The sequence below is a fragment of the Peromyscus leucopus genome, chromosome 7, assembly GCF_004664715.2.
Source record: "Peromyscus leucopus breed LL Stock chromosome 7, UCI_PerLeu_2.1, whole genome shotgun sequence".
Lineage (NCBI taxonomy): Eukaryota > Metazoa > Chordata > Mammalia > Rodentia > Cricetidae > Peromyscus > Peromyscus leucopus.
In genome coordinates, this window is record NC_051069.1 from 15,085,880 (window position 1) to 15,110,945 (window position 25,066).

General features: G+C 56.0%; 1 protein-coding gene across 2 annotated transcripts; it reads right to left on the bottom strand.

The window, feature by feature from the left end:
* Nucleotides 1-419: 419 nt before the first annotated feature.
* Nucleotides 420-23,428, bottom strand: Sema7a (semaphorin 7A (John Milton Hagen blood group)). 2 transcript variants are annotated; one of them, XM_028865111.2, is made up of 14 exons: nucleotides 23,198-23,428; nucleotides 9,845-9,987; nucleotides 9,306-9,347; nucleotides 8,870-8,962; nucleotides 8,576-8,663; nucleotides 8,314-8,424; nucleotides 7,614-7,753; nucleotides 6,884-7,068; nucleotides 5,953-6,061; nucleotides 5,663-5,861; nucleotides 2,939-3,066; nucleotides 2,604-2,758; nucleotides 2,393-2,454; nucleotides 420-2,073 (listed from the first exon to the last, which is right to left on the bottom strand). In XM_028865111.2, exons 1-14 carry the CDS (start codon nucleotides 23,373-23,375, stop codon nucleotides 1,712-1,714), a joined length of 1,995 nt encoding a protein of 664 aa, XP_028720944.1. In that variant the 5' UTR covers nucleotides 23,376-23,428; the 3' UTR covers nucleotides 420-1,711. The 2 variants fall into 2 exon arrangements, with proteins under 2 accessions (XP_028720944.1, XP_028720945.1); XM_028865112.2 differs by lacking the exon at nucleotides 23,198-23,428 and adding an exon at nucleotides 23,058-23,143.
* Between the last annotated feature and the right edge of the window lie 1,638 nt (nucleotides 23,429-25,066).

Below are 25,066 nucleotides of genomic sequence, written 5' to 3' on the forward strand. Positions count from 1 at the left end.
GAGCCATCTCTCCAGCCCCGCCCCCCCCAGCCTCTTGCACACACCCTTCTATCATATCCTAGGAGTCCTCATTGATCAGTTTCATCTCTCAGATGGGCCCTTTGAAGATAGGGAGGCCTAGAGTGATCCTGGCCGGGTTTCCCAGGGGACGCAGTGGAAGGAGAGACTCAGAAAGTCGGGGGTTCGAGCTATGGGAGGGAGGGAGGGGCTGCAGGCTCAGGGTTGGCTGAGCGGTTGCAAGTTCACATCTCCCGTTTCTGCCCCTTGCGAGCTGAGGTCCTCCGAGTCTGCTGGCCAGCAGAATCACTAGGGAGAGCCTAGACAGTGATGTTTGCACAGACAGCCGAGGTACCCAGGGACAAACAGGAGGCCCGCCCCACTCAGCACCACTGGCAAGGAAGACAGGGAACAGGCACAGGTAAATAAATAGCTTGTTTATTAGTAATATGTTACATTATTAAAGTGCATTGAGAAGAGATAAGGGACGGAAGCTGGAAGGCCCCCGGCCCCAGGCCCTGCCCCAGACACAGCTGGAGAAGGGTCAGCTCTCTGCTGAAATCCATGGACTGGGGGCAGGGAGGCCCACTTGGAGAGCTCGGCCTGGGCCATCTCCACGGGAATTTTCACAGTTTAGCCTAAGTTAGGACATGTCCTGAGCTGGAGGTGGGAGGCTAGGAGCATGGAAGCACAGCCCCTGGGGAAGGGGGCTGAAGGGAAGGGAGGAGTCTCCCCCTGCCCCCCAACCCCCAACGCCAAGGGCAGAGTCCTGGAACCTCCCCCTGTGGACCCGGCTCCTCCTTCAAAATGACCACGGCAAATCTACCTAGGGCTCAGTTTTCTTCTTCGCTCTCCCCTGTCTCCCTCACCCACCCCTCCCAGAACCACCCCACACTGGAGGCTCATGCCCTCAGACCGGGCTCTCAGGGCAGAGCCAGCTCATGCCACTCTCTTCAAACCCATGCCTGTCCCTGGACTCCGATCGCATCCCAGGGAGCCCCAGCCTGGGATCAGCCCCCGCCCCCCCCTTCCCAAGCCCTCCCTCTACCCGCCCCCCAGCATGTAGTTTTGGTATTTCATACAGATGCAGTCAGAAGTAGCTATACATGAAATAAGCCTAACATAAAAATAGAGCTTTTTCCGTCCTTCCGTCCGGAAAGCAAACATCCTTCAATAAACATGCAAGGCGCTGTCCGGTGGGACCCAGGCTGTGAGGGAGGTGCAGAGGAGCAGCCTGGGTCTGCAGGAACACTGGCCACCCAGCAGTGGGGCAGGGAAGGAAGCAGCTGGGCACAGCGGTCCCAAAGGACTCAGGCCTCGGCCCCAAGGTCCAGAGATGGGGGTCTCAGCTCCCTTCCCAAAGCCCACTGCCAGGCTGCTGGGCTCTCAGGCCAGGTGCATCACTGCATGAAGTCAAGTGTGAGGAGATTTCAAAAAATAATCTCAGGGAGATAACGTCTTGGGTCACTGATGGCCCCTGCTTCACAGTCGGTGCCTTCATTTTGCTGTCCCTCACTGTCCCCACCCCCACCTGGGCCTCAGCAGCCGCCTGCGGCTGGACATCTCCAGGCCCTTTGTCCCCCCACTGGATTATTTAGTACCCCTGGAAGAATCAGTGGACAAGGAGCTCCCGGGCCAGCCGGCTGTGAGTGTGGTGTTTTTCTACGATTCCCGGGCTATAGAAGCCTGGGGTACCCCCCAGCTCCTAGAAGCCCTAGTGAACCAGCAGGCCAAGTATGAGTGTGGGCAGGACTCCTAGCCAGAAGGAGGCGGCCAGGGCACGGGCACGGCCCATGAGCTGTTCTGCAAGGTATCTGTCCTCAGGCAATAGCTCCCAGTGCTGAGCCTCCCGGAGGTAGGAGCCTTCTTGGGCCTCACAGCGGTAGTGACCGTACTGACGGGCCGTGAGGTTCTCGATGAAAAGGATGCAGCTAGGGCTTTGGTGGCCCGGCTCGCAGCTCTGTTCCACGTTCTCCTCGTGGCGCCACAAGTAGGTCGCATGGCGGGACTCCATGGGGCAGGTCAGGTAGTATCGCGAGTTTCGGGCCAGGGAAACCTTCTGCAGCGGGGCATCGTCTGTGGAAGTAGGGGAAACAGACATGAGGAGGGGTCAAAGGCACCTTGGGAGTCTTTGGGTCCTGCAGATGAGGCTCCTAGAGCAAGGCTTCTAAGGGAACATGGTGGAGAGGGAGGGGATCCTGATTTTTAGTTACATTCCTGCATTCTCCTACATCCCCACCCCTCTCATAAGCACCCTATATCCTGGGAGTTCCCTCTGCAGGATATGGGCCGGGGGCCTCGGCCAAGGCCATGCCTTCTGCAGATCAAGGTAACTGAGGCATAGCTGTGCTTCCTTCATCAGCCTGGGGCCCAAGGGTGGGATTCAATGAGATACCTGGTTTAGGGTTGGGACAGTCTTTGTGTGGCTCAGCTGGGTTAATAGACTGCAGCACTGACCTAGAAGCAGGAGGAGCAAACATCAGCAGATGCAGCACAGCACCCCCACTTATCCTCACGTGACCCCAGAATGATCCTCCCGTGCCCTTCAGTGCCTCCCCATTCTCGGGTCTGCCTTTTCTCGCAGCAAAGGGATTTGTCCAATGTACCGTTGGGAACTGTAGATAGACACGCAGTGGTCCTGGTCCCAGCCGCAGTAGGGATCTCGGGACATGAGGCAGCCATGGCAGCCCCCGCTGTAGACCCCACACATGTCCAGGGGGACTTGGCTCACTTCCCACTGGGAGCTCACATATAGCTTCCGCTGGAACGAGAACAAGGCTGGGTCAGGCCAGGGCCCTTCACTGAGCTCTCAACCCTTGAAGAAAGGATTCTGCCACCTTGGAGGTCCTTGAAATGACATGCAGACTGCAAACAGAGTAGCCCTCTCCCCAAGAGCTGTCTGGGTGGTCCCAAGGGTACAGACGAGGGTGGGACAGCTCACCCGGTCAGCATCCAGTGATATGGCCTGGATGGCAGCCGCGCGGTGGAAGGGCTGGATCTCCATGATATTGAAGACGAAGCTGTGTCCCTGGTCCCCTGATTCCACCACCTTGTGAATGGTGCCCCTGTCTGTGAGCAGAGGAGGGGTCAACAGACAGAAGTCCGCCTCAGCCAGACGGCCTTCCTTAAGGCTGGGCTGCCAGGAAAATACACTGGCGGGGAGGGCTTAGGAGTCAGGCTCAGGCGAGTGTCACAGGACTGGGGTGGGGGTGGGGGGGCGGAGACAGCTGAGTGAGAAGGAGCATGGAGCCTAAGGGCAGTCTGGAAGTTTCCAAGGCTGATCCCCAAAGGCCGTCCCCTCAGTGAGTGCCCCCAATATGCCAAAGGCTTATTGGAGGCTGCAAAATGAAAAAGCAAGCCGGGATGGTGGCCTCACCTTACCTCAGTTCCCCCTTCCCTCCTCTGCCCCGGAGGTAGGCGTTATCTCCCTTATTTTGCAGATAAGGAAAGGAGGCGCACAAAAGCTATGCGTTTGCTCAAGGTCACACAGATGGTGAGCAGCAGGGAACAAACTGGAACTCAGATGGGTCAGAACCCCACCTCTGGCTGTTTTTTTTTTTTTTTTTTTTTTTTTTTTAAACTTGCCTGTCTCTGAGGTACCTAGGGGATATATTGTCTTTAATTGTTTATTTTCGGAGTGATTTTAGATCTTCAGAAAAGTGGCTGTGATAGGAGAGTCCTTGTCTAGCCTTCCCCCAGTTTCCCCAGCTGAACACCTTACATAACCAGAGTGGATTTGTCACAACTAAGCAATTGACACCAATGTGTAATAGGAACTCAACTACAGGCTTCATCTGGGTTTATGGGGTTTTTCCACTGATGTCCTTCTTTTGTTCCCGGAGCCAATCCAGGATTCCACGTTGCACTTGGTCTTAAGGGATATTTTAATTTCTGCAAACTCTTAGATCTGAAAAGAACCTTGGATTCCATAGGAGAGCTCTCAAGGTCACGCAATCAGATTGTCTGCTAGCCCAGCTCTCTCTCCGCTGGCACCTGTTGGGGACTAATGGGTGTCCTGACCCTGGTCCTCCTAATCCCACCTCACCGACTGTCCCAGTTTCTAGAATAGTCTCCTCCTTTTCTCCTTCCATCCCCATTTCCCAGGGCATTATCTGCCCCCAAAAAAAGGCAGTCAGACAATGCCTACCTGAGACAGTCCTCTAGGCTCAATGTTTCAACCAGCAGGCTTTGAGATGTGGCCAAACACTACTTGGACCTGACCAGCCCCCAACACAGCCCCTGCCTCACCCCGGACACACAGACACAGATACACACAGACATAGACACATACAGATAAGTAAACACACAGCGAGTCCCCATTGTGAGAGTTTCCAGTCTCTGTTGAGGACCTAGAGAATTCTTTATTTTTATCTGGCCCCAATATTTCTAAATGCTGCAGGCTCTAAATTGGTGTCTCTCCCATGGGCCACAGGGAAGATAAGAGATTCCCTCTGTCATCCCTGAGTATGTTTGTAGCCCATTCACATAGGAAGGGAGTAGCAGGGCTCCCTGGGCCCAAGTCCAGCCTCCCCCATCCTGCACTGTGTGACCTCCCTTCCCTTGTCCCCAATGTCCTGTGGGAAATTACTCTCCTTGAGATTTCCAGGAGCCAAACAATGACCCCAGGACTCTAGCTTCCAACCAGACCAACATGGCCAAAAAAGCCCCAAAGCGAGGCAGCAACAGGAAGCCACGTGAAGGAGTATGAACAATTGAGGGATGGGGCCTGGGCTCTGACGAAAGGTGCCAGATGTATAGGGTCCTTTCTAGTTTCCAGGAAGGCCCGTGGCCAAGCCCACAATGGCCTCCAAGGCTCTTTCCAGGATACCACCCCCGCTTTGACCAAGACCTGAGATGAGGACGGAGACACAAAGTAAGCTCAGGGTGTACGTACAAAGGCCTTCTAGAACAAAGGAGCATCTCTAGAGCATTCACTGAGTCCCCCCAAGGGAGGTCCCTCCAGGAAAGGAAGGGGAGACGCTGTCTCAAGCCTCCAGGAGACTTTGCCATCTGCAACTCCTTCTTGGCACGGCATCAAATTCTTTGTGTCCTACCAGCTTTTCAAACACTTCCTCTCACCTGCATAACCCCAAAGTCTAAGGGAGGCCCTGACCCTTATTCTGCAAGACAGAGGCTCCCAGGAGGCCCGTTGCTCAAACCCCCACCCTGACTCACCCCCAGCTGTCCATGTCTCTTCCCGTACCTTCTCCAGTGAGAGAGACATGGGGGCCAAAGCTGTACTTGGCTCTAGTGCATGCTCTTCTCTCAACTCAGGAGCTTTCCCTTGTCCCTCTGCCTCACCTCCTCCAGGAAGCCCGCCCTCTTTGCCTGAGCATCTACAGCTCTGTACACTAACCCCTCACAGCTCTACCCACTCAATTCTCTGTTTACACCTAAAGGCCCAAGCAGATGTTACCCTGCAGGGTTCTTTATTCCTTCCATAACTTTTGTTTTTCTTTTGGTTTTGTTTTTTTTGAAACAGGGTCTCACTATATCGCCTAGGTTGGTCTGGAACTCACTACATAGACCAAGTTGGCCTTGAACTCACCGAGATCTGCCTACCTCTGCCTCTTGAGTAGGGAGATTATAGGCGTGCGCCATAACAAAGAATGGTTCTTATCTATTTTCACAAAGTAAATCAGAGAGTTCTGGGATAGCCCATCACCTGTGGTTAGATAAAGGACATGGAAGGTCTCTCCATTGCTGGCTTGCATGCGGTGGACGACCACTTTCTGGTAATGGTACTTAGAGTGAAACAATGGTGTCTTCAGCGGCCCCATGGGCTCCACCCTCTGTGACACCTCTGGGTGACTATCAGCTACCTGGAAGGTTTCTGTTGGTATGGGTTGCTTCTTTGGGAGGCACTGAGAAAGAGAAAAGAAGTAGGTCAGTAGGTAACTGGGAGGTGAGACCAGGAAGGGCTGGGGTCTGGGCCACGGTTGGTCAACAGCTCACCATGCCAGGTCGAGGGTTGGGAAGGCCCATGTGATAGCCCTTGAGCGAAGAGGTACGGAAGACTTGGTCAATGTCACCAAGAGAATACACGCAAACAGCTGAGTAGTTCCTGCAAGGATATACAAACCACTTTAGTAGGTGGCCCAGGATACTCACCTCCACTTACCCTGGTCAGGCCCATGCCAGACAGGGCACAACCACAGCCCTCGGCCTGCAAGCTCTGTGAGCCAGGACCGTTCTGAGGCAGAGCTCAGTGCCTAGCATGTCAAACAAAGTTCAAACAGAGGAAGAACTAAGGGAGGGAGGGAGGGAAGGAAGCTCAAATAAGTTATCTCCACTGCAATCTCCAACCACAACCTTGGGTTCTGTTACAGCATCACTGAGTTCAGAGGCCACCTGTTCTACACGACCTAAAGAGAGAGGAAGCCCATCATGGGCTGAGTCATTCTCTGGGCCCTCCAGTCACAGGCTGCAGGGCGTTACAGCCTCAGGGGCCCAGACCTCCATGTCCTGACCAGTACGTGGCTCCACCCACACAGGAGCCAAGACCAGGGTCCTTCTCCACCCCCCAACACTTGTCTGCTTTGTTTCCAATCAATGAAAGTGATTACAGAGTGTGAATTAGCAGGCAGTGTTTGAGCAGGTGTGATCGCACCCAGCACCCCAGGAGAGGCCTCTCAGCCTTTCCCAGGCCTAGTATCAGCTTTTGGCACACACATGGCAGGAATCTACACAGGGCTTAGGGCCACACACCATGTGAACAGAGGCAGAAATACAAGAGGACAGGCATCAATCACATTGACCGCCACCGCCACCACCACCACCACCACCACCACCGCTGCCGCCACCGACGCAGCCGCCACCACACACCTACTAACAGCTCAAGCCTTACACCCACAGTCTCTGCTTAATGTCATTAACTATTCCTCACCAGGGGTTGGAGAAAACGCCATAGACCCTGGTGTCCCTCCACTGGCCACTGGGGTCAGGGAGCAGGAAGACATCCTGCAGCCGATTGAAGTTCCTGTTGGTGGCGGCGTCGCTGCATACTAGCATGGCTTTCAGGAAGGTGTTCCACTTGGAGACAGACAATGAACTCTCACCACCCTGGTCCCCCTGGAAGGGCAGAAGGCAGAAGATGCCCCTCAGCACCTGCCTGGGCTGCTTGACACACCAGAGACACCTGCTGCCGGGCATGCCAGCACCCAGGCTACTGAGGAGCAGGGCAGGCTAGCAGGGGCTGATGTCTGTGGAGATTCAGGCAAGCTTTCAGGTGGACTTCCAGCCTGGTGTGCCAGGACCCACACTGGGGCCCTGCAGATGAACACTCTCGGTCCCCACAGCAAACATGATCAGACACATCTGCTACTTTCACCTCTGCACACTTGTACACAAGCATACAACAGAGCAAATTCATACAAACACACCACAGGTAAACACACAGGTACTTACATACTCACATGTTTGTATATCCAATATGCACAGACACTAAACCACATTTATTCACAAGCACATGATAGCCTGTGCACACAAATTCCCACAGTTTCATACACACACACACACACACACACACACACACACACACACACACACACTCACTCCTATTGTAAATACACAAACACATTCCTGCTCATCCAGCCACCCTCACATATCTGGCTCACCCTGCACAATTGGGCCACTCGGGACACATTGAGAGGAGCCTCTGGGTTCTTGTCGGGATTGTCCTCCCGGAAGAAGTAGTAGATCTTGTCATCATAGGCTTGGTCTTGGTGCACAATGGTGGCCTTGATGAACTGTGGGTCTGCCAAGGACAAGGGTGAAAGGGTATGAGGCTAGAAACTTGCGTGGGGTACCCATTTAACCTTGCACATCTCTCCCAGATATATATATATATGAACTCAGAACTTAAAGCCCCACGGGGCCCTTGACTCTAAAGCAATACCCCACACCTGTTATGTCCTCTTCTACAAAGATGTCATGGGCCCAGGAGCAATGACTTCATGCCTGGGGACTGCAGGAAAGCCCCTGGGGTGCCCATGTCACTTCTGCCTAATCAACAGAGCCTTAATGAGGAAGATGCGGCCTCCTGCCCAACATGGGTTCATGAGAAAGATGAACTTTGGCTCTCCAAGCCTCGTGCTAGGTCTGAGTTTCCCCTGTGTTTGTTCCCGGAGTAATTCCGACCCATCTGGCCTCCACACTCTTTTCTCTCTGATTCCTCCTCTCCCACAACGCAAACTCCTCAGTCCTGGCTGTTCGGGTCTGTGCCTTTCAGGGAGTCCTCTTGGGATGTATCAGGCTATTATCTGCCATCCTGGGCATGCACACACCTTGGTCCACCCTCAGCCCAACCTGACTCACTCTGCATGACAGTGTCACTTGTATACAGCTCACTCTCGCCCCGGATGCGGCGGAACCGGGGGATCTTCCCGTTGTATTCCTGCTTCCGGATGGTAGAGTACACTTCATCCCCTGGGATACAGTAGGAGGACATGTGGGTAAGAGCGACAACTTCTATAAGTCCTTACCCCAGGCTCGGGCCACTGAACACGGGGCTGACCCTCCTACCCCGCGCCTGGGGCAGCAGTACCCTCCCGGGGCCCCTGTCACAGCGCGGCTCTACCTTCAAACAGAACCAGGGAGTTCTCATCCGGGCTGAAGGGGGCATAGCCTTTCATCTCACCAAGTGACGTCACCACACTGTCATTCACCTGGAGGAGGTCAGAGGTGCAGATAGCATCATGACCACCAGCCACTGTACCCTACAAGGGCCAGTTTCCCAGCCAGGAGCCTATTTTCGCGGAGATTCTGCTCAGGGCAATTCCAGGCTCAGAATCTCCCATCTCTGTCTGGCCGTGAGGGGCTGACGCCCACCCAGGAAATGAGGGCTGTTCAGGCACACGGGAAGGGTTCTCACCAAGTTCCAGCAGCTGGGTTTCCGGGCATTGGTGCCACAGACCAGCAGCCCATTACCTCGCCTCTCGAGAAGAGTGATGTAGTTCTCACAGTCCTGTGTGGGGAAGGAGATTGTTAGGTGGGGCAGGCCCAGCAGACATTAAGACCATCGGTCTTGGGAAAGAAGACATCTAAAATGGCCAATAGCAGTCACCCAGGACAGTTGACTCTATCCCCCTTTGAACAAGGCCTGTGTCAGGGGTCCATGTCTCCCCTCTGACTAGGTACCCTAAAACTAGCCCAAACTCCCGCAACCCCATAAGTCTAGGGAATACAAGGCAAAGCCATGTACCCTCCCTTCCTCCAACTCTCATGATCTTCTTCTCCCTCTTCCCAAGGGGCCTGCTCTTTTTCATGGTCTTCCCCCACCCCCCCACCTCACCCCCACCCCCGCTCACCTGTTTGTCCTGGCAGGACCCCTTTGTGGAGCCAATGTTTACCTGGAGGAGGGAGAAAAGCATTAGTCCCTCTTGGAGGGATGAGATGTCTCTGAAATGCTGTTCATGCAGCCACAAGACACACCCTGGATGAGACTATTATTCTCATCTTCCATGGAGGTAATTGAGACTTGGAGAGGGTAAGCAGATTTCCCAAGGTCACACAGGCTCTTTGTCTGATACCAAGAGCAGAGCCTAGCAATCGCAAAAGGCAGGCTATGGGTCCAGGAATCCAGCTTCCCAGCCCGCCTTCCCCCATCAGTACTACCGGCCTGGCCGTGTGTGTGTGTGTTAGCCTCCAATTTTTCTCTCAGAGTCTGACTCTACTGTAGATTACCTGTTGATGCCTCCCCCAGGAACTGTGTGTGAGGTTATGGAGGTAGAAGGACCTGTGTGGAAAGATGTGCCAGCTCCTTCACACTCCCTAAGGGCCCTTGCCAGGACCAGAGGTCAGGGATGAGGAAAGGTAAGGGGAGGGGGCAGAGGAGGCCCAAGCTCACCGTGCGCACGGAGGCGTTCTTGCCCTCGGGGAAGCTGAAGAGGTAGACCTTGCCACGTCCACCCACCCACACAGAGAAGCTGCCAGGCTCATGGAGAAGTACGGTGTGTGGCTCAGGCTGGCCAAAGTCCACATGGTCCTGCCCTGTGCAGCATGAAGGAGAAAAACACCCTAAGGAAGAGGACCCTCAAGCTTCCACAGCCAGACCAGACCCTGCTGGCTAACTAATGCCCCAAGCTCAGGGCACTGAGGCTCAGAGACAAGGCCTGATTTAGGTGAGCCTGAGAAGTAAAGAACCCCCTCATGGGCTCCAGAAACCACCTTTCCACACACCCAAAGCCATGGTCCCTTCCCCACAATGTGTGTTTTCTCAGAGTGAGGGGCATTTTAGGGACCCTGGGGAGAACAGACCCCTTTCCCAAACACATACACAATCCTGAGGGGCTGGACAGGTATGAGGAGGCCATCAGCTCTGTGCTGTGAGGGGACCTGCAGTCTCGTCCACCTCACCCAGCCTCCTCAGAAGCAAACGGCAGGACTTCGAGGCACCCCACTTAGAGTCCAGATAACCAGGCAACCATTTTACTCACACCTCCAAATCTCCCTTTGAGAAGTTGTCTCCAACCCCTCCCAGGCCCTCAGTGGGCACCATTTCAGAGCTGGAACAAATCTCAACGCTCATTCTTTCCCATTGTACAGTTGGGGAAACAGGTCAAGGAACCCATGACAGCAGGTGGGTAGCAGGCCCTAAACCAACCGTCCCGCTTCTGTCTCTCAAGCTAACCTCTAGCCTGGTTCCGTCACCCAGATGCCAGCTCCTTCTGGATCTCAGGATCAGCTCTCTCTCCCAGCAACTCTGGGACAGGGGACCTTCAAAAATCACAGGCTATGCCTTTCAGCAGAAGGACTGACCAGGGCAGTTTTGCCCAAAAAAGAAACTGTCTGCAGCCACCACCTCCAGAGAGAAGCTGTCTCCTCTCTAGGGACGTTGTTGCGGTTGTCCGGGTGGCAGGACTAAATGACAGGGATGGGATGGCCTATGGCTATGCCCTGGGCACTCAACCATAGCCTCTGTCCCCTCATCTCTGATTAGCCTGGGCCTCACCCCGGAATCTGGTCTAACCACTGTTTTTTCAGCTGCGGCAAACTTTGGGAACAGCTAGTTTGGCAGTAACCCCCAAGCAGGACATGACCCAGCCCAAGCCAAAAACAAACCTGCCAGTTCCTCAAGGTCTGCCCTAAATCCTCCTTGCTGCTGCCACTTAAGCCGTTGCTACTGATCCTGCATCCAGCAGGAGCAAGGAACGGCAAGCGCATACCGTGTAGGACTCGTGCCTCCGTCCCCTTTCCTGAACACACACTTCTCCACAGCCAAGTGGGCCCAGACAGACAGTGGGAGTAACTCAAATTCTGCATTTCTGCTGTGGCCTGGCTCACTGTGTAGGGGAGGAAACCGAGGCCCCTGGGGGACAAGCCTGGCCCAAGGTCACATCAGCACGCGGGACAGATTGGTTCATCCGGACAGTATCAGTTCTCAAGCACACTCCTGGAGATGGGAGCCTGGCTGGCTACGGCGGGAAGCGCTGAGTCTGCTGCCTTCTGACTGGCCTGGCTCTCCTGGGGCACACCGCAAACAGCCTGATCCAGTAGTGTGTGTGTGTGTGTGTGTGTGTGTGTGTGTGTGTGTGTGTGTGAGACACCCTACCTCTTATACCCTAGACCCCAAAGCTGCCTCTCATTATTAGCCCCAGATGTGCCGCGGAGGGGCTGAGGGTCCAGCTCTGTGCTGCTGTCCAGATAGAGGTACTTAATGGTGGCAGATCCCGGGCGGGCACCGTCCTCCAGCTCTCTTGCAGCTGGGATAAAAATGCAAAGCCGGGGTCAGCAGCTCGCAGACACTTGGTCTCCCTGACTCACGGCTCTCCTTTCACCCATAGCCCAAGCAGCAACCTGAGCAGCAGGTCCCAGGCAGCACAGCTTCTCTTCCGCTGCCTGAACATCCAGGCCGGGAGCCAGGAGAAAGGTCCACATCCGCACCTGGGGATGTGGGGCTACTGAGACCCACAGCCCCAAAGCCAAGGAAGAGAAGCACTCACAGGCCGTGTTGGCCACATGCACCAGATCCTTAGCTCCCAAGCATCTGGATCAAGGTCACACCCCCAGGCCTCAGAGAAGAGCCAGGCAAGGCTAATGTACAAGTCAACTCAAGCGGGAAAAGGCACCAGAGGGGACCATGAGGGAGCCTTTGTCTTGGAGGTAGCAGGGCTGTCGGAGGGCAGACCTGAAAGAGTCCAGCCTGAGTGTGGAGGCACCAAGGACAAAGTCTGAGGGGGATACTTGGCTCTTCTCAGAAGTGCAGATATGAGGTACCCATCCCACAGAAAGCTCACTAAGCAGATGGTCCCAGGAGGGAGCTCGGGGCTGCTCCCAAAAGACGCACAGAAGCTATGAAGGGCAGGGGAGAGTGTCAGCAGCCGAGTAAGGGCAGCACTCCGTTGATCTGCAAGCCTGTTCCACTCAAACCCTGGCAAGGTCAACGAGGGGGAGGCAGGGACGGCTGGCCCCATTTTGCAGAACAAGCAGGAGCTCCTAAGCTCTCCCACGACTCTCACCGGCCCTCCCATGACTCTCAGGTTCCTGTCCCTCCCAGATCTGTGCCTGGTGATGTGTTACGGACTAGGGGAGGAAGGGGACGGCACCAGCTCAGCCCCAGGACAAGACCTTGGCCCATTCTCCACCCCAGCCCCAGCCCAGGCTCCCGCACTGCCCGAGGCCCTCAAAGGGCCTGATTGTGCCCGGGAAGTGTCAGAGCGGCAGTTCCATGAATACATGAAAGAAAGCTTTGTTCAGGTCGGCAGGAGCGGGGGGCTGGGGGCTCTGGGCAGGAGGACTGCCTGGAAGTGAGGGCAGCAGCGGCAAGGCCTCATAGCCAGGATCACCTCAGAGAGCTGGGCCAGGGGCAGGGACAGATTCAGGGCCCTGCCTAGGCAGGGGCTGAGCGAGCTGGAGTCTCCCTTTAAAAGGGTTAGGCTCAGTGTTTATATCCCTAAACGCTTCCTTTTTGCCGTCTTGTGAATCCAAAGATATGGGGAGACAGACAGATAAAAGCTAGACTGGCCAGGAATGGGAAAGGGATATGCAAGCAGAGGAAACAGCGTGACCAAAGATGGGAAGCGGACTGTGTGACCGGTGCAGAGGACAGAGGCCACAACTGCCACCTGACAGAGAACCAGTGAAAGAAGAATCCAGAAGCTCAGGCCTTGGTGGTGGGGCAAGGGAGGCACAGCTAGCTCCATCGAACCCAAGGACATACCAACCCCACTGCCCATCGGCCCCACCACCACTGCCTGCCACCAAGGAGCAGGGTCAGGAGTGGCAATGTCTCCCATCCTCTGGCAGTCCCCCACCTCCCACCTCCTGGCTCTCCCTGCTTCCTTTCCATCCTGTGTGTCTAAAAGGAGCACCGTCTGGCACCGTGTCTCCCCCCTCTCTCGCTGGCCTGACGCATTAGTGGCTGACTAAGTGGTAGCTAAAAGCTCCCAGAATAACCGGGGGTTCAGGCAGGGGAGGGGGCTAGGGGCCCACAGAGAGGACATGGCCTCAAGGCAGGCTAGGCACAAGAAAGGCCACCCCCACCCCCATGTGACTCAGAGCCGATCCTGGCTCTCCTGAGCAGAGCAAGAACATCCCGGGGCTGTCCCATACCTGGCTGGACCCCGCCTCCTCCTCCTCCTCGCAGTTTAGGATTCACAAAGCCTAGCTCCAGTTCTAGTCAAATGTAAGTGTTGGGAAGATGGACCAGGGGAAGTGGTCCCATGCGGACACAGCACCCCTGCCAGGGTGCCCATGAGGCCTTGATTATGTTGGGGGCAAAAGTCAGGTTTGAGTCCTTTTGGGGGCCCCTCTCCCCCCCCCGCCCGCCCCGTCCCAACAGCTGACTGACTATAGGAAGTGGGGATGTTTTCTTTGGGGAAACGGTGGGTTTTTTCAAAGCCGGCCTGCCTAATGAAGGATCTGTCTCCTCTCATTCACTCTGGATGTTGTTGCCATCTGGTCCTGTCAATCCCCAGAGCCTGGATGCTTGGGAAAGAGGGAGGCAGGCTGGGGAGGATGGAATGAGGACTACAGTCTGCCAAAGGAACAACGAGGGCTGGTGCTTGACCCACTGAACCCATCAGCCTTGCATGCTAACCTCCAAAAGCCCTTGGAAAGTGGGCAGAGAATGGCAGGAATGTGGGCATCCCAGTAGGGAATGCCTGAGTCAAGTCGCCAACGAGCAGGAGCCTGGCCAACCACATATCTGGCAGGGACCTCCTCCCACACTTGTGCCCCATTTTGCACTTACAGGCCCACTCACAACCTCACCTGACCACGCATTTGGCAGAGAAAAGAAAGAAGCGCCATGTGGTCTCTCTACCCTTTGGAATCTCGCACTATACACATGGAGAAGGTATCCAAACAGCCACGAAGCTGGGAGACTCAGAGGCCAGGGAGGCTGGCCCAAGGGCTAATACCCAGGGGAGGCTCACAGACTTGGGTACCCATCATGCCCCTGCATCTCTCTAGAACCACACGCAGGACTTCTTTGAGAGACTGATGTGAAAAAACAAAACAAAACAAAACTGTCTGCTCACCCTCCCTTTCCTCTGCATCACCCTCTCCCTAGACCTCCACCCTCACCCCATTCACCAGGAGCAGAGTCACCAACTTGACAAATGAAGGGAATCACCCACTCACCTCCCAGGTAGGGCCCTGATCTCCCGAGGGCCTTTAGTAACCCAAAGGCATGACTAATGGAACTGTGAGTGCTGAGCAGGGTGGTGAAGGGAAACCTCCCTGTTGGTGGCAGACACACAGGGACAGATGTTTCATTGGCTCTGCCTCTGATATAGCCAGGAAAGAAAACCATTTCCAGATGGCACCGACCTGGTGTTAAAAGCAGATTATGGCTACTATCCGGGTCTTGGTAGCAACACCTGTGCCCGGCTGGGCTCTGCCAGGCAAGTGCTACACCAACACAGGTGGCAAAGCCCTAACGTGGTAGTCACCCTCGTGGAGGAATGAGACACCCACCCTTATTATCAACAAGCTGTGTGTGCTACAGCCTCCACCCACTGCCAAGGTCAGCCATGGCGGGAGGGGAGGATGTCTCAGGTGTTGATCCAGGCTTGGCTCTAAGAAAACCTCCCACCTTCTTTGGCATCCAGGCAGCTGTTGTGGTTGTGAGCTGGGGCAGGGCCTTCCTGAGTTCAGTGTCACCTTCTGCGGCTGGTGGGGATGGGGGGTGACTGGTTTGTCACGGCCTGGGTTTTATGACCCATCAGAATTCCAGGAACAAACACCAAACAGTCAAGGTTAAGTTCATGGGTTGTTTGGGGGGAAATATGAGTCTGTGTGTGCTGAAGGAGTCAGATGCAGCTTTCTGAAAGTAGAGAGAGACAGTAAAAGCAACATCCTCATCTGCCTGCACTGGCTAGCCCAACAAATATCCCCCACCACCCTGCAAAGAAGGCAGGTCAAAGGTCTGCATCCCCATTCCACAGAGAGGAAAACTAAGGCCCTTTCCCAAACCACCAAGGGCTGGGACCACTTGCATACATTACTGTGACCAGAAAATCAGAGGGCTTAGCTGCTGGACCAAGTTCTGATGAGAAGTACATTTTGGGGGAGCTGAACTGAGCAGGAGTCAAGGGCTCAGGTGGAGATGGAAGGTGGTCCCAGAGCCCAGTTGGAGCGGAGAGGGGCGCTGAGCTCGATCCCAGGAAAAGCAGGAAGCGCAGAGCCAATGCCCACACCCTATCTAACTCCCATCCATTCTTTGGCCCAGCAGGTTCCCAGAGCCCTAAAGGTCGGCTAGTGGCTACTTCAAAGCAGAGAGTGGACAAAAGTACAGAGTCTGCTCTTGGGCCCAGAGCCCGGGCTGGGGTGGCAAGAGAGCAGAGGACGGCTACCTCAGGGCAGCAGAGAGGGAGACAGGTGGAAGACCGTGGTGAAACAGAAGGTTCCCGGCCTCAGCTTTAGCCTGGACCAGCAGGGGACACAGTGTGAAGGCAGGCAGCCAGCACAGCCCGTTAAGGAGAACTGGCAGGGTCTGGGGTGCCAGAAATGCATTCCAGGAGAAACCAGAGATGCTGCAGCAGGAGGAGGAGGAGGAGGATGGAGAGAGGAAAGGGACAGCGATGGTGTGTGGGGCTAGCCCTAAGCCCGGCGCTTCAGGAACACCGTCTATCTGCCAGGGACTACTCTATGTAATTTTTAGATCTATTAACTCAGCCAGTCAGTAAGCTCGTGCAATGCCTGGTCTCTTATTAGTTCTGTTTCACAGAGAAGGGGCATGAGGCCAAGAGACGCTTAGCAACTTACCCAGAATCACACATCTGGGGATGCAGCAGGGCAGACTAACTCTGGTACCCGCGCGTATCCTGCTCCACTCCAGGCGTGGACTCTCAGGGACTTCCAGAGCAGTCCCTTCTATACAGCTGAGGAGCCCAAAGCTGAGGGCGGCTAGCGCTCAGGCAAAAGCTTGCCATCAAATGCCTGACCTCTCTGCTTGTGACACCTTGTAAGTGTGGGTGAGTAAGCATGAGTGTGCAGGTGCAGGTGGAGCAGGAATATAGGGTGCCGTGTGTCACCTTCACCCTAAATGCTAGCCAGTATGGTTAATTGGGAAGACAAATCTCCTGGGATCTCTGTCTCTACTAGGCAACTTTGGGACTGGGCATGCACACCAGTCCTTTTCTACTTTTCCCGGCCAGTCAACACTCACTGAAGCACTCATCCTCTCTGCCCGGGCTCTAAGCTCAGGACCTCACCACAGCTCCCAACTGCCCATCCCAGCAGGGCCCAATTCCCCCAAGCAGGGCAGTCAAGGCTCACCCGTCTGTGAGCAACTCCACTATGGCTAACTCCCATCTCCACACAACCCGTGCTCACCGCCCTTGTCCTTCCTCCGCTGCATGTGGCTCTCCCCTGTCCTTGAACGTCTAGCCCAAATCCCCTGGCTCCAGGAAGTGTTCCAGACTGCTCCCAGCCCTCACTACTCTGCCCTGTACTCCCTGACTGTGCTCCATCCACCATCTGGCACACACACCTTCTCTGAGATCACACTGTGTCCGGTGGGGTTTTACCTGAGATGTGGGGTACTGTGAAGAAGGGCCCCATCGTCCATTGCCAGGGCTGGACAAGACAGGGTGGTTCAGACAGTGGGAAGAGGTGCTACTCTTGAGAGGAGTGGACATCTTAGAAGAGGTTCCTGGGCCATCTATGGGGTGCAGGGCTTATCATGGTGACCTTACTTGATAGGCTGATCCAGAGCAGCAGCTATACCTCGCCCTGTGTCCCTAACCCTTGCTCTAGCCTGGCTCTTTCCTTCCCCTCTCCCTAATCATATTACCCACACCGGCCTTCCTTCGCAGTCTTGGCTCTGCACCCCTGACTTCCCAGGGGCCCCTTTTCCATCACAGGCATGAGCCCTACATCTTAGTCACTAACGGCTCCCTGGGGGCAAGCGCAGGGCTTCTTTTGCTTTCCCTGTCCCAGGAGCTGAATCAGGTGCAGGCAAGGGTCAAGGGCTGGCTGCCCTCTACAGGGAGGGTCCCCAGGATGCTGGCCCAAAGCCCAGGGTCTTGATTAGAAGCAGGGTACAGGAGGCCCCGCAGGATCAGCCTAATCCCCAGGCTGCTGTGGCGGTTAAATCCAGATTAGCCTGAGCCATGACACAGAGCAACCTGAGACCTAAGCTCTGCTCAGCAAAGGCCAGACATGAGGTACACAGAGCGGGGTCCAAATCTGAGAGTCTAAAGGGAGTATGGTCTTGGTGGATGTGGACAGAAAGTCTCTGGGCTCAGTTAAACTGGCCAAGGCAGTGATAGGCTTTCGAAGTCCTCCACCCAGAAACGCATGAAAGCAGATGGGACATTGGGAAGGGGCAGAGAGCGGGGGCCGCCAATAAGCTCGGGGCAGGAAACGCAGCCTTGACTCCAGCTCTGCTTATTTTGCCAATGACCTTGAGCCAATTCTGCCATCTCTGGGCCTTAGTTTCCCCATCTGGGGCCGATGTGGTTGGCCAGCTTCTCTCTGACATTTCTCTTCTCACACCCTGAGCTCTGCGCTGTCAGGCTGGGTAAGCTGAGAACATCTCAGAAAGTTCCTCAGTGAAACTGAGAAAGAACTGACAGGGAGGAGAAGGGAGATTGAGGAGGTGGGTAGGCATGGGGCAAAGAAGATGCCCTGGGGCAGCAGTGGGTGCTGGGAAGGAAAGAGGAGGGCCACAGGGTAACTAACCATCAGGCTCCGGGGAAGCATCGACTCTGTGGCTGTGTGTTCTGGGTAGAACACAAAGCAGAGTGTCACAGAGGAATGGAGGGACCTTGAAGAGGGCAGAGTACAATCCACACACGGGACAGCGGGACCAGGGTGAAGGCCTGCAGGAGGAAAGGGCTTGGAGAACCTTCCCTTGTGGGAGGGCAGCAACTTGGGGCCTGGGCTGACTAGGGAAGGAGAAGCCGCCGGTCTCTGTGGAGCGCGGACTGTGGCCTTTTCTTTCTCCTTTCTCCTGTCCGCCTGGTCCACCGAGGGCCAAATGGTCATACACCTGGCTGCCAGTCCTTCTTGCAAGGCCAGGGCAGATCAAGAGCCTGTTTCTCCTATCCCAAAAGAGGAGACAAGCCTCTGGGATAACCAAAAAAGGAAACTAAGAAAAGCAGAAGGCTTTTTGAGTTGCTGGCAAGAGGTAGGGAAGTGTGGTCAGTCTCTTATGACACAGCCACCCTGAATGAGGTACAATGACGGGCGTAGAGTGGAGGTGGCGGAGGCGGGAATGTCAGCTGAGACGCTAGCAGGCAACTCTGGGGTCATCCGTTCTCACCACTGCCCCCTGTAGGCTGAGCCTCACAGCCCACCTGGCCTGGTAACTCCTCAAAGAGGACTGTGTCGCTTACTCTGCTTCTCCCACGTGTAGAGAACCTCATCTGCAACCCAGAAAATTATCTGCTCTCAAAAGGAACCGAGGTCCCTGGAAGGGGAAGCTGGTCAGAAGGATCGTGCCTGCCCTGTCCGCAATACAGGGGGCCTGGATACAAGGGGGTTTCTTCTGCCTTAGAGAGAACGCAGAGAAAGGGCGTCGCGGGCCTCCCAGCCAAGACCCCTCCTCAGAGTCAGGAGGGGATGGGGACAGTCCTAGTGTCCCTGGACCCCACCAGAAGGCTGCCCAAGCCGTGACAAGGGGTGAAGCTCAGCCATCATCTCCTTCAAGAAAGCTTGCTGACGCCAGTATAGCAATGCACACGCCCTTAGTGCCAGCCCGAGGGAGGCAGATCGGTGGATCTCTGTGAGTTCAAGGCCATGGCAAGTTTCAGGCCAGCCAGGGCTACACTGTGAGAGCCTGCCTTAGAGAGAGAGAGAGAGAGAGAGAGAGAGAGAGAGAGAGAGAGAGAGCCAGAACGCCAGCCTTGCTGAACCCCTGGCCAAAGCCGACTCAACTCTGTCAGACAGGTGCCACCGCTCCTGCCCTTCCTCATCCAGCCAACTCCTGCCTCTGCCATCTCAGCTTTACCGCTTCATCCAGAAAGCCTGCGGCATCGCAGACTTCCTCAGCATCCATGACTGCCCTCCGTTGTAGGGCCCGTCCCAGCCCTTTAGTGTGTGTACTGGTTCATCTGCCCAGTCTCCCTCCCTACAAGGACACCAACTCATTTCCTTTCCCTGCTGGACCCTCAAGCCCAATCCTAGAACTGGCACAGAGTCGAACTCACAAAGAACCTGTTGAATGTGTGTCCACCCTTAAGGCCATCAGCCCACAGGCCATTCCCTGCCACTGATCCTTGACCTTCAGCCCATGATAGGAAAGAGAAGAAGGACACAAGACTCAAGGATTTCCCCTGACTGCCCGGGTTTTAGTTACTTAACACCAAGACCTGAATGGGCCACTCAGTCTCTGCTCCGCCCTCCTCGGTCCAAAGAAAAGGGAATCTGGAGGTGTTATGGGCCAGTAGTGAAGGAGACACTCACTACCTCTGACATTTGCGGACATCCGAGGAAACAGAGGTCCAGAAAGAGGCAAGGGCTCACCCAAAGTCACACAGCAAATGAAGCCAGAACAATTAGGCCAGAACCAGGCTCCTGACTTCCCACCTCTTTCTCCCCAAGGCGCCAGAGTCAACTCTGTACCACCATCTCTCTGCAGCCCTGCCCCCAACACCTGCTCTCGGAATCCTCAATGTTCAGATCCATCACAGAACTTGGCAGGGAGCTTCTGGGGACATCACCAAGCATCTCTTCCAGCTTAGGAAACCCCCTTTCCTCTTGGGGATTGCCCCCCCCAGTTCTGCAGGGGGGAGGGTGGTTTACCTTGAAGGTGATGAATTCATCTAAGTCCCCAAGGGGGCAGGGATTTCCACTGGAAATGCTGATGCTTGGGGAGCCCCAGCTGTGACCTCATCCCCTGGAGGAGGTGATAACAACCCCCCTACCCTGGGGAGTGGCCCCTTAATGGCTACCCAACAGCTCCCAAGTCAACAATAACATCCTGTTGTTTAATTGGGCCAAAGGGGGAAGAACCAGCTGGGCAGGTAGAGACCGGAGCCGGAGCCGGGACTGTTTGCCTTCTGTGGACAGGCTAGCTCACTCTGACGTGGGGGTCAGGACCTCCATGGGCTTCTCCTTCTCCTCCAAATATTGGTGGAGCAGGGGAGGAGTGCATAGTATACAGAAGCATGCAAACCTCCTGCCTCACCACACCCTCACTCACCTGCCATCCACTCCTCTCCCGGCCCCTGCTTGAAGGAAGATCAGAGTCACACCTTTACATTGTTAACTGACTCATGTGTGAGTGATGCCCTGTGGGGACAACCTCTAGAGCTCTTCCTGCTCCGGCAACCTCTGAGGGTCAAAGACAGGTGCCAGGCTCAAGGATCCCCAGCAGTCTGTGGTGGAACACCCTTCCCCCTGGTCCAAGCTGGTCTGCACCAGGCCTTCATCTGGTTGCAAAGGCGGCAACTCTCTTAACAACTGCAGTCTGGGACCCTTTCAGAGTCCCCTGCTTTAATCATTCCCAAAGGCTTGGGGTGAGGGTGTGGGCCCGAGCAAAGAAAATAAAGACATTTCTATACCTATCCCAGTCTCTATTCTGTCTTGACTCAAAACTAAACTCTAAATCTATGTCTTGTAGAGAAATGGCTACAGGGCTACCACCGTCCTTAGTCTAGTCACCCCTGAAGGTCCCTGTCCTGATAGACAGGGCCCTAGGCTTATGGCAGAGCCTTGGCGAGGGGGTGTATGTCTTCCTCTCACTCTATGCCAGGGTTTGCCCTATCCAAACTCCCTACTACCCGCCTGCCATGTGTTACCCCATAGGAGGCAGGAGGCAGCTGTCAGCCGGGCACACTATCACCAGCTGGTGACCCTAGGGGGTGGGGGCAGGTGAATGGCAGGGCCTGTCTGGTCAGTGGGGCACCTGGCACTTGTGAAGGAGATTGCAGACTGTCCTTGGACAAGATTGGTGAGTGTCTGGTGGATCCCAGCCAGAGGGGGTCAATAGTGCATTACCAGTGTGGTCACAGCCGTGGAGTGCAAGCGGGGGAAGCTGGGCACGGAGATGGGCTGGGAGCTTGAAAAGTGGGTAAGAGGGCTGAAAGCAGCTTTAAATAGCCTAAGTAAGGACTAAGTGCCAGGGATAGAAGGGTATGCATTAAGTGCTAACAAGTGGGTATGCATTAAGTATGCGGTGGGGAGGTCAAGGAAGGATTTGGGGGGACAAGCATGCTCAAATGAATATAGAGGGAGATTCCACAACACTCAGACATAACCATTTGTCTCCTCCGGAGCACTCATGTACTGTGCTGTGCAAGACACAAGGGGACAGAGGCAAGGCAAAATGCTGGCAGGACAGAGGAAAAGAGGCTGAGTGGGTGCAAATGCCCGGTGTGCAGTTGCCCGCCATGACTGAGAGGTCCAGGGCGCCAGCTAAGCTTTTCTTCTCCCACCGAGTACACCTCTGTCTGGATGACGAACTGGAGACCAGAGTACCTCATTTCTGGTTGGAAAACCATCTAAATCCTTCTCCTCTTCATAACCCTGGACCAGGACAGGCTCAGGGTCAGATCTGAGCCCCTACTTGGATAGTGAGCGCCCATACTGCCCAGTGACCTTGGGCAAGTCACATTCTCTCAGCTGCTGCGGCAGTTCGGGCCACTCATTTTATGTGGGTTCCCCCCCTCCCCTGCTAAGAATACCTGCCCCAGATAATGCTCAGACTTCCGCAATCCCTGCAAACTGCCAAGGCATCAAAGGGTTCCCAGTAGGGACAGACTGGACCAGGACCCCCAGCCCCCGGTATGAGTCTCCCATCACTACTAGAGGAGGGGCTGCAGAGACGCCAAATTTGGGTACAGAGCTGAGTTTGCCTGGGGGCGGGGAGGCATTTGTGTGCAATGCAGGGGAGGGGAGCTCCGTCCCTAGCGGCAGAAAGCCTCCAACCCTAACCCAGCCAGCTTTCTGTCCCACTGTACAGGGGTCTAAACTGAGATACCCCAGGGGAAGACTCCTGTCCCTCAGGTTCTCCTATTCATCACAGCCCTAAGGCTGCACACCCCTCCCCAGATACACGGCTTGGGGGGTCCCAATGGCCTCGCCCCACCCAATGGGCACTATCCCCCTCCTCGTGCTAGCGCCAATTTCTGGTGACAACTGCCACGTGCGGGCAAGGGGGGAGCGGCTGGTCCCAGCATTAGGGAGACAGCGCCCAGGTGCCCGGAGCCCCGGCACTGCACCTTGTCCCGGATCGCCGCAAGGTGCCCACCCCCTTGCCTGGCCCGCGCTCCGGGCCGGGGCGGGGGCGGGGGCAGGCGGCGGGGTCTTTGTTCCCGCAGCCCGAGCGCAGCGGCGGCGGCAATGGGTCCGCGCCCCCTTCACCAGCCCATCCTGAGCCCCGCGTTCCAGCAGAGCCCGCAGCTCGCAAGGAAGGGGTCGGGGTGAGGAAGCTGGCCGGGGGGAGGAAGGGTCCTGTCTAGTAGACCCGGCGGCGGAGAGCCAAAGAGAGCCGCGGCGAGGCAAGGGCCCGCAACCTCCCCCCCGCGCTCAGGCGCTGCGGCTCCGGCTCGGAGCTGCTGTTGGACTTGGAGCGCCACTTAGCCGGGCCCGGGCCCCAGCCGCTCGCTCACACGCTGCAGCGCTCAGCCCGCTCCGGCGTGACAGTACGCACACTCACATACACTCACCCGGACCCACACGCTCCCTTCGGGGCCAGCCCGAGACCTGCAGCGCTGCGCACACGCACTCTCTCTAGGTGCCGCACACTCCGCACCCTCCCCGCACAGCGTCCGATCCCGCGCCCCGCCGGCCGCGCGGCGCCGCCTACCTTTCCAGACGGCGGAGATGCGGGGTCCGCTCCTCGAGTGGCCTTGGGCGGAGGCGGCGGCCACCCAGAACAGCAGCAGCAGTCGCAGCCGCAGCGGGAGCCCGAACCGAGCCGGCGGGCTGAGGACGCGGGCGCGCGGTGCGCTGGGGGCGGCACGTCCGGGAGGAGGAGGCGTCATCCCGCAGCCCCGGAGCGACAGCGGCAAGCAGCCGAGACTGAGCCAGCGCCCGGCCGCAGGCAGAACCTAGCGCCAGGAGGCGGAGTCAAGCTCCTGACCCCACCCCACCCCCCCCCCCCGCCCCTCGCAGCCTTTTCTAGCTTTGCCGGTGGCCCCTAGCTTGTGCGGTGCCCGGTGCCCGCTGCTAGGAGAACCTTCGCCACCCGCTCTCAGGCAACTCCACCGGGAGAACCCAGCTGCGAAGAAGACAGACTTGTGATCTGTCATGAGGAGCAGGCCCCATCCCTCCTCTGGGCTTCAGTTCCACTTCCCTCACCCCCGTGGAAGGAAAGGCCTAGGAAATCTGGAAGGAACACTCAGCGCATGGATGAGTCTAACACCGGACAACCTGGTTGCAGCCAGCTAAGTGGTTAGTAGTTAGAGAGCCATTTTCAGAGAATGGGCTTGCCGGAGTGGGACCCAGCTCTCTGCTGATCCTATTGGCCCGGAGCAAGATGCTTTCCTCTGTGGAGGAGACAGAGGAGGTCGATGATGTGTGGGGTGCCCACAACGCCCCACTATTGCTCTGCCTGAAAGAACACTGGGAATTTTTCATCTTGGCCTGGCTCCCTCCTCTCCCTCTCCTTTCTCCTCCCTTCCCCAGCCAGCAGCCTTCTGGGCTGCCTCCCCCCAGCCAGCTGGTGTATGCTCAGAAAATCCAAACTCATTTCCATGTGAGCTGAGGGGGATATAATTAGGAAGGCCCCTTCCCCAAGAAGAACGTGAGGGGCACATCCTGCACGCCCACAGTCAGGGAGGCAAGGTCAGACCAGTTGAAGGGATCCCTTTCTCTGCCTAAGGCCGGGCTACCTACCAAGGGCGACCTGATGACTTGGTGGTGGCTCCCTCGGAGGGTCCAGGCCCCAGCCCCTCTGCAGTCACCTGAACAGCCCGGGGAACTCTGTCGCTAGCTTATAAACTTGGAGTCACTTTGCTCTTTATAAAAGGGTCTCCTGTCTTCCTTGGGTCAGAGAGATGGTTCAGACTCCCCACCTCTGCTTGTACCCCAGGGAGCCATGACTGAAATCCATGAAATCCGGGCAGTTCCGCAGCTCTTCATCTAATGTTTACTGTATATGTAGTCTAAGGTGTACTGCACCGAGAAGAGACAGAGTTAAGGAAGAGGGAACGGAGGTAAACAAAGACTTGACCTTCAGAACCCACAGACCTAGACCTACTGAGCATGCTGCAGACACAGGCAAAGACACTGGGCAGGATGCCCTGACCTCAGAGCCGGCCCTCTTCACTGCACCATGGCCAGGAAGGTTTTGATAGCATGAATCGTAGCCCTGCCAATTGCACATTCTGCTTCTAGCTTTTCTCTCCATTCCTAAAAGCCCCAAAGTACCTGAGCCAATAAGGTGGATTCCTCCAGCTCTCCAGCACTGGGATGTGTGGAGGGGTCTAGGGATACTGAAGGGTTAGGCTCCTTCTACTACACGGAGCAACTAGCTTCATGATGCCCAGAATCACACACCCAGATAGGAGACAGCTGAAGACAGCTCAGGAACTCCTTCCCAGGCCTGCACTGGATCTTGTGGTCCTAAAGCTGGGAATCTGACTGGCCCAAGGTAGCTTCTAAGAATGACACTTGCTTTCTAGCCCAAGGACTCATTTGCTAAACAAGTATGGCCTCCAGTGTCTTCATTTCT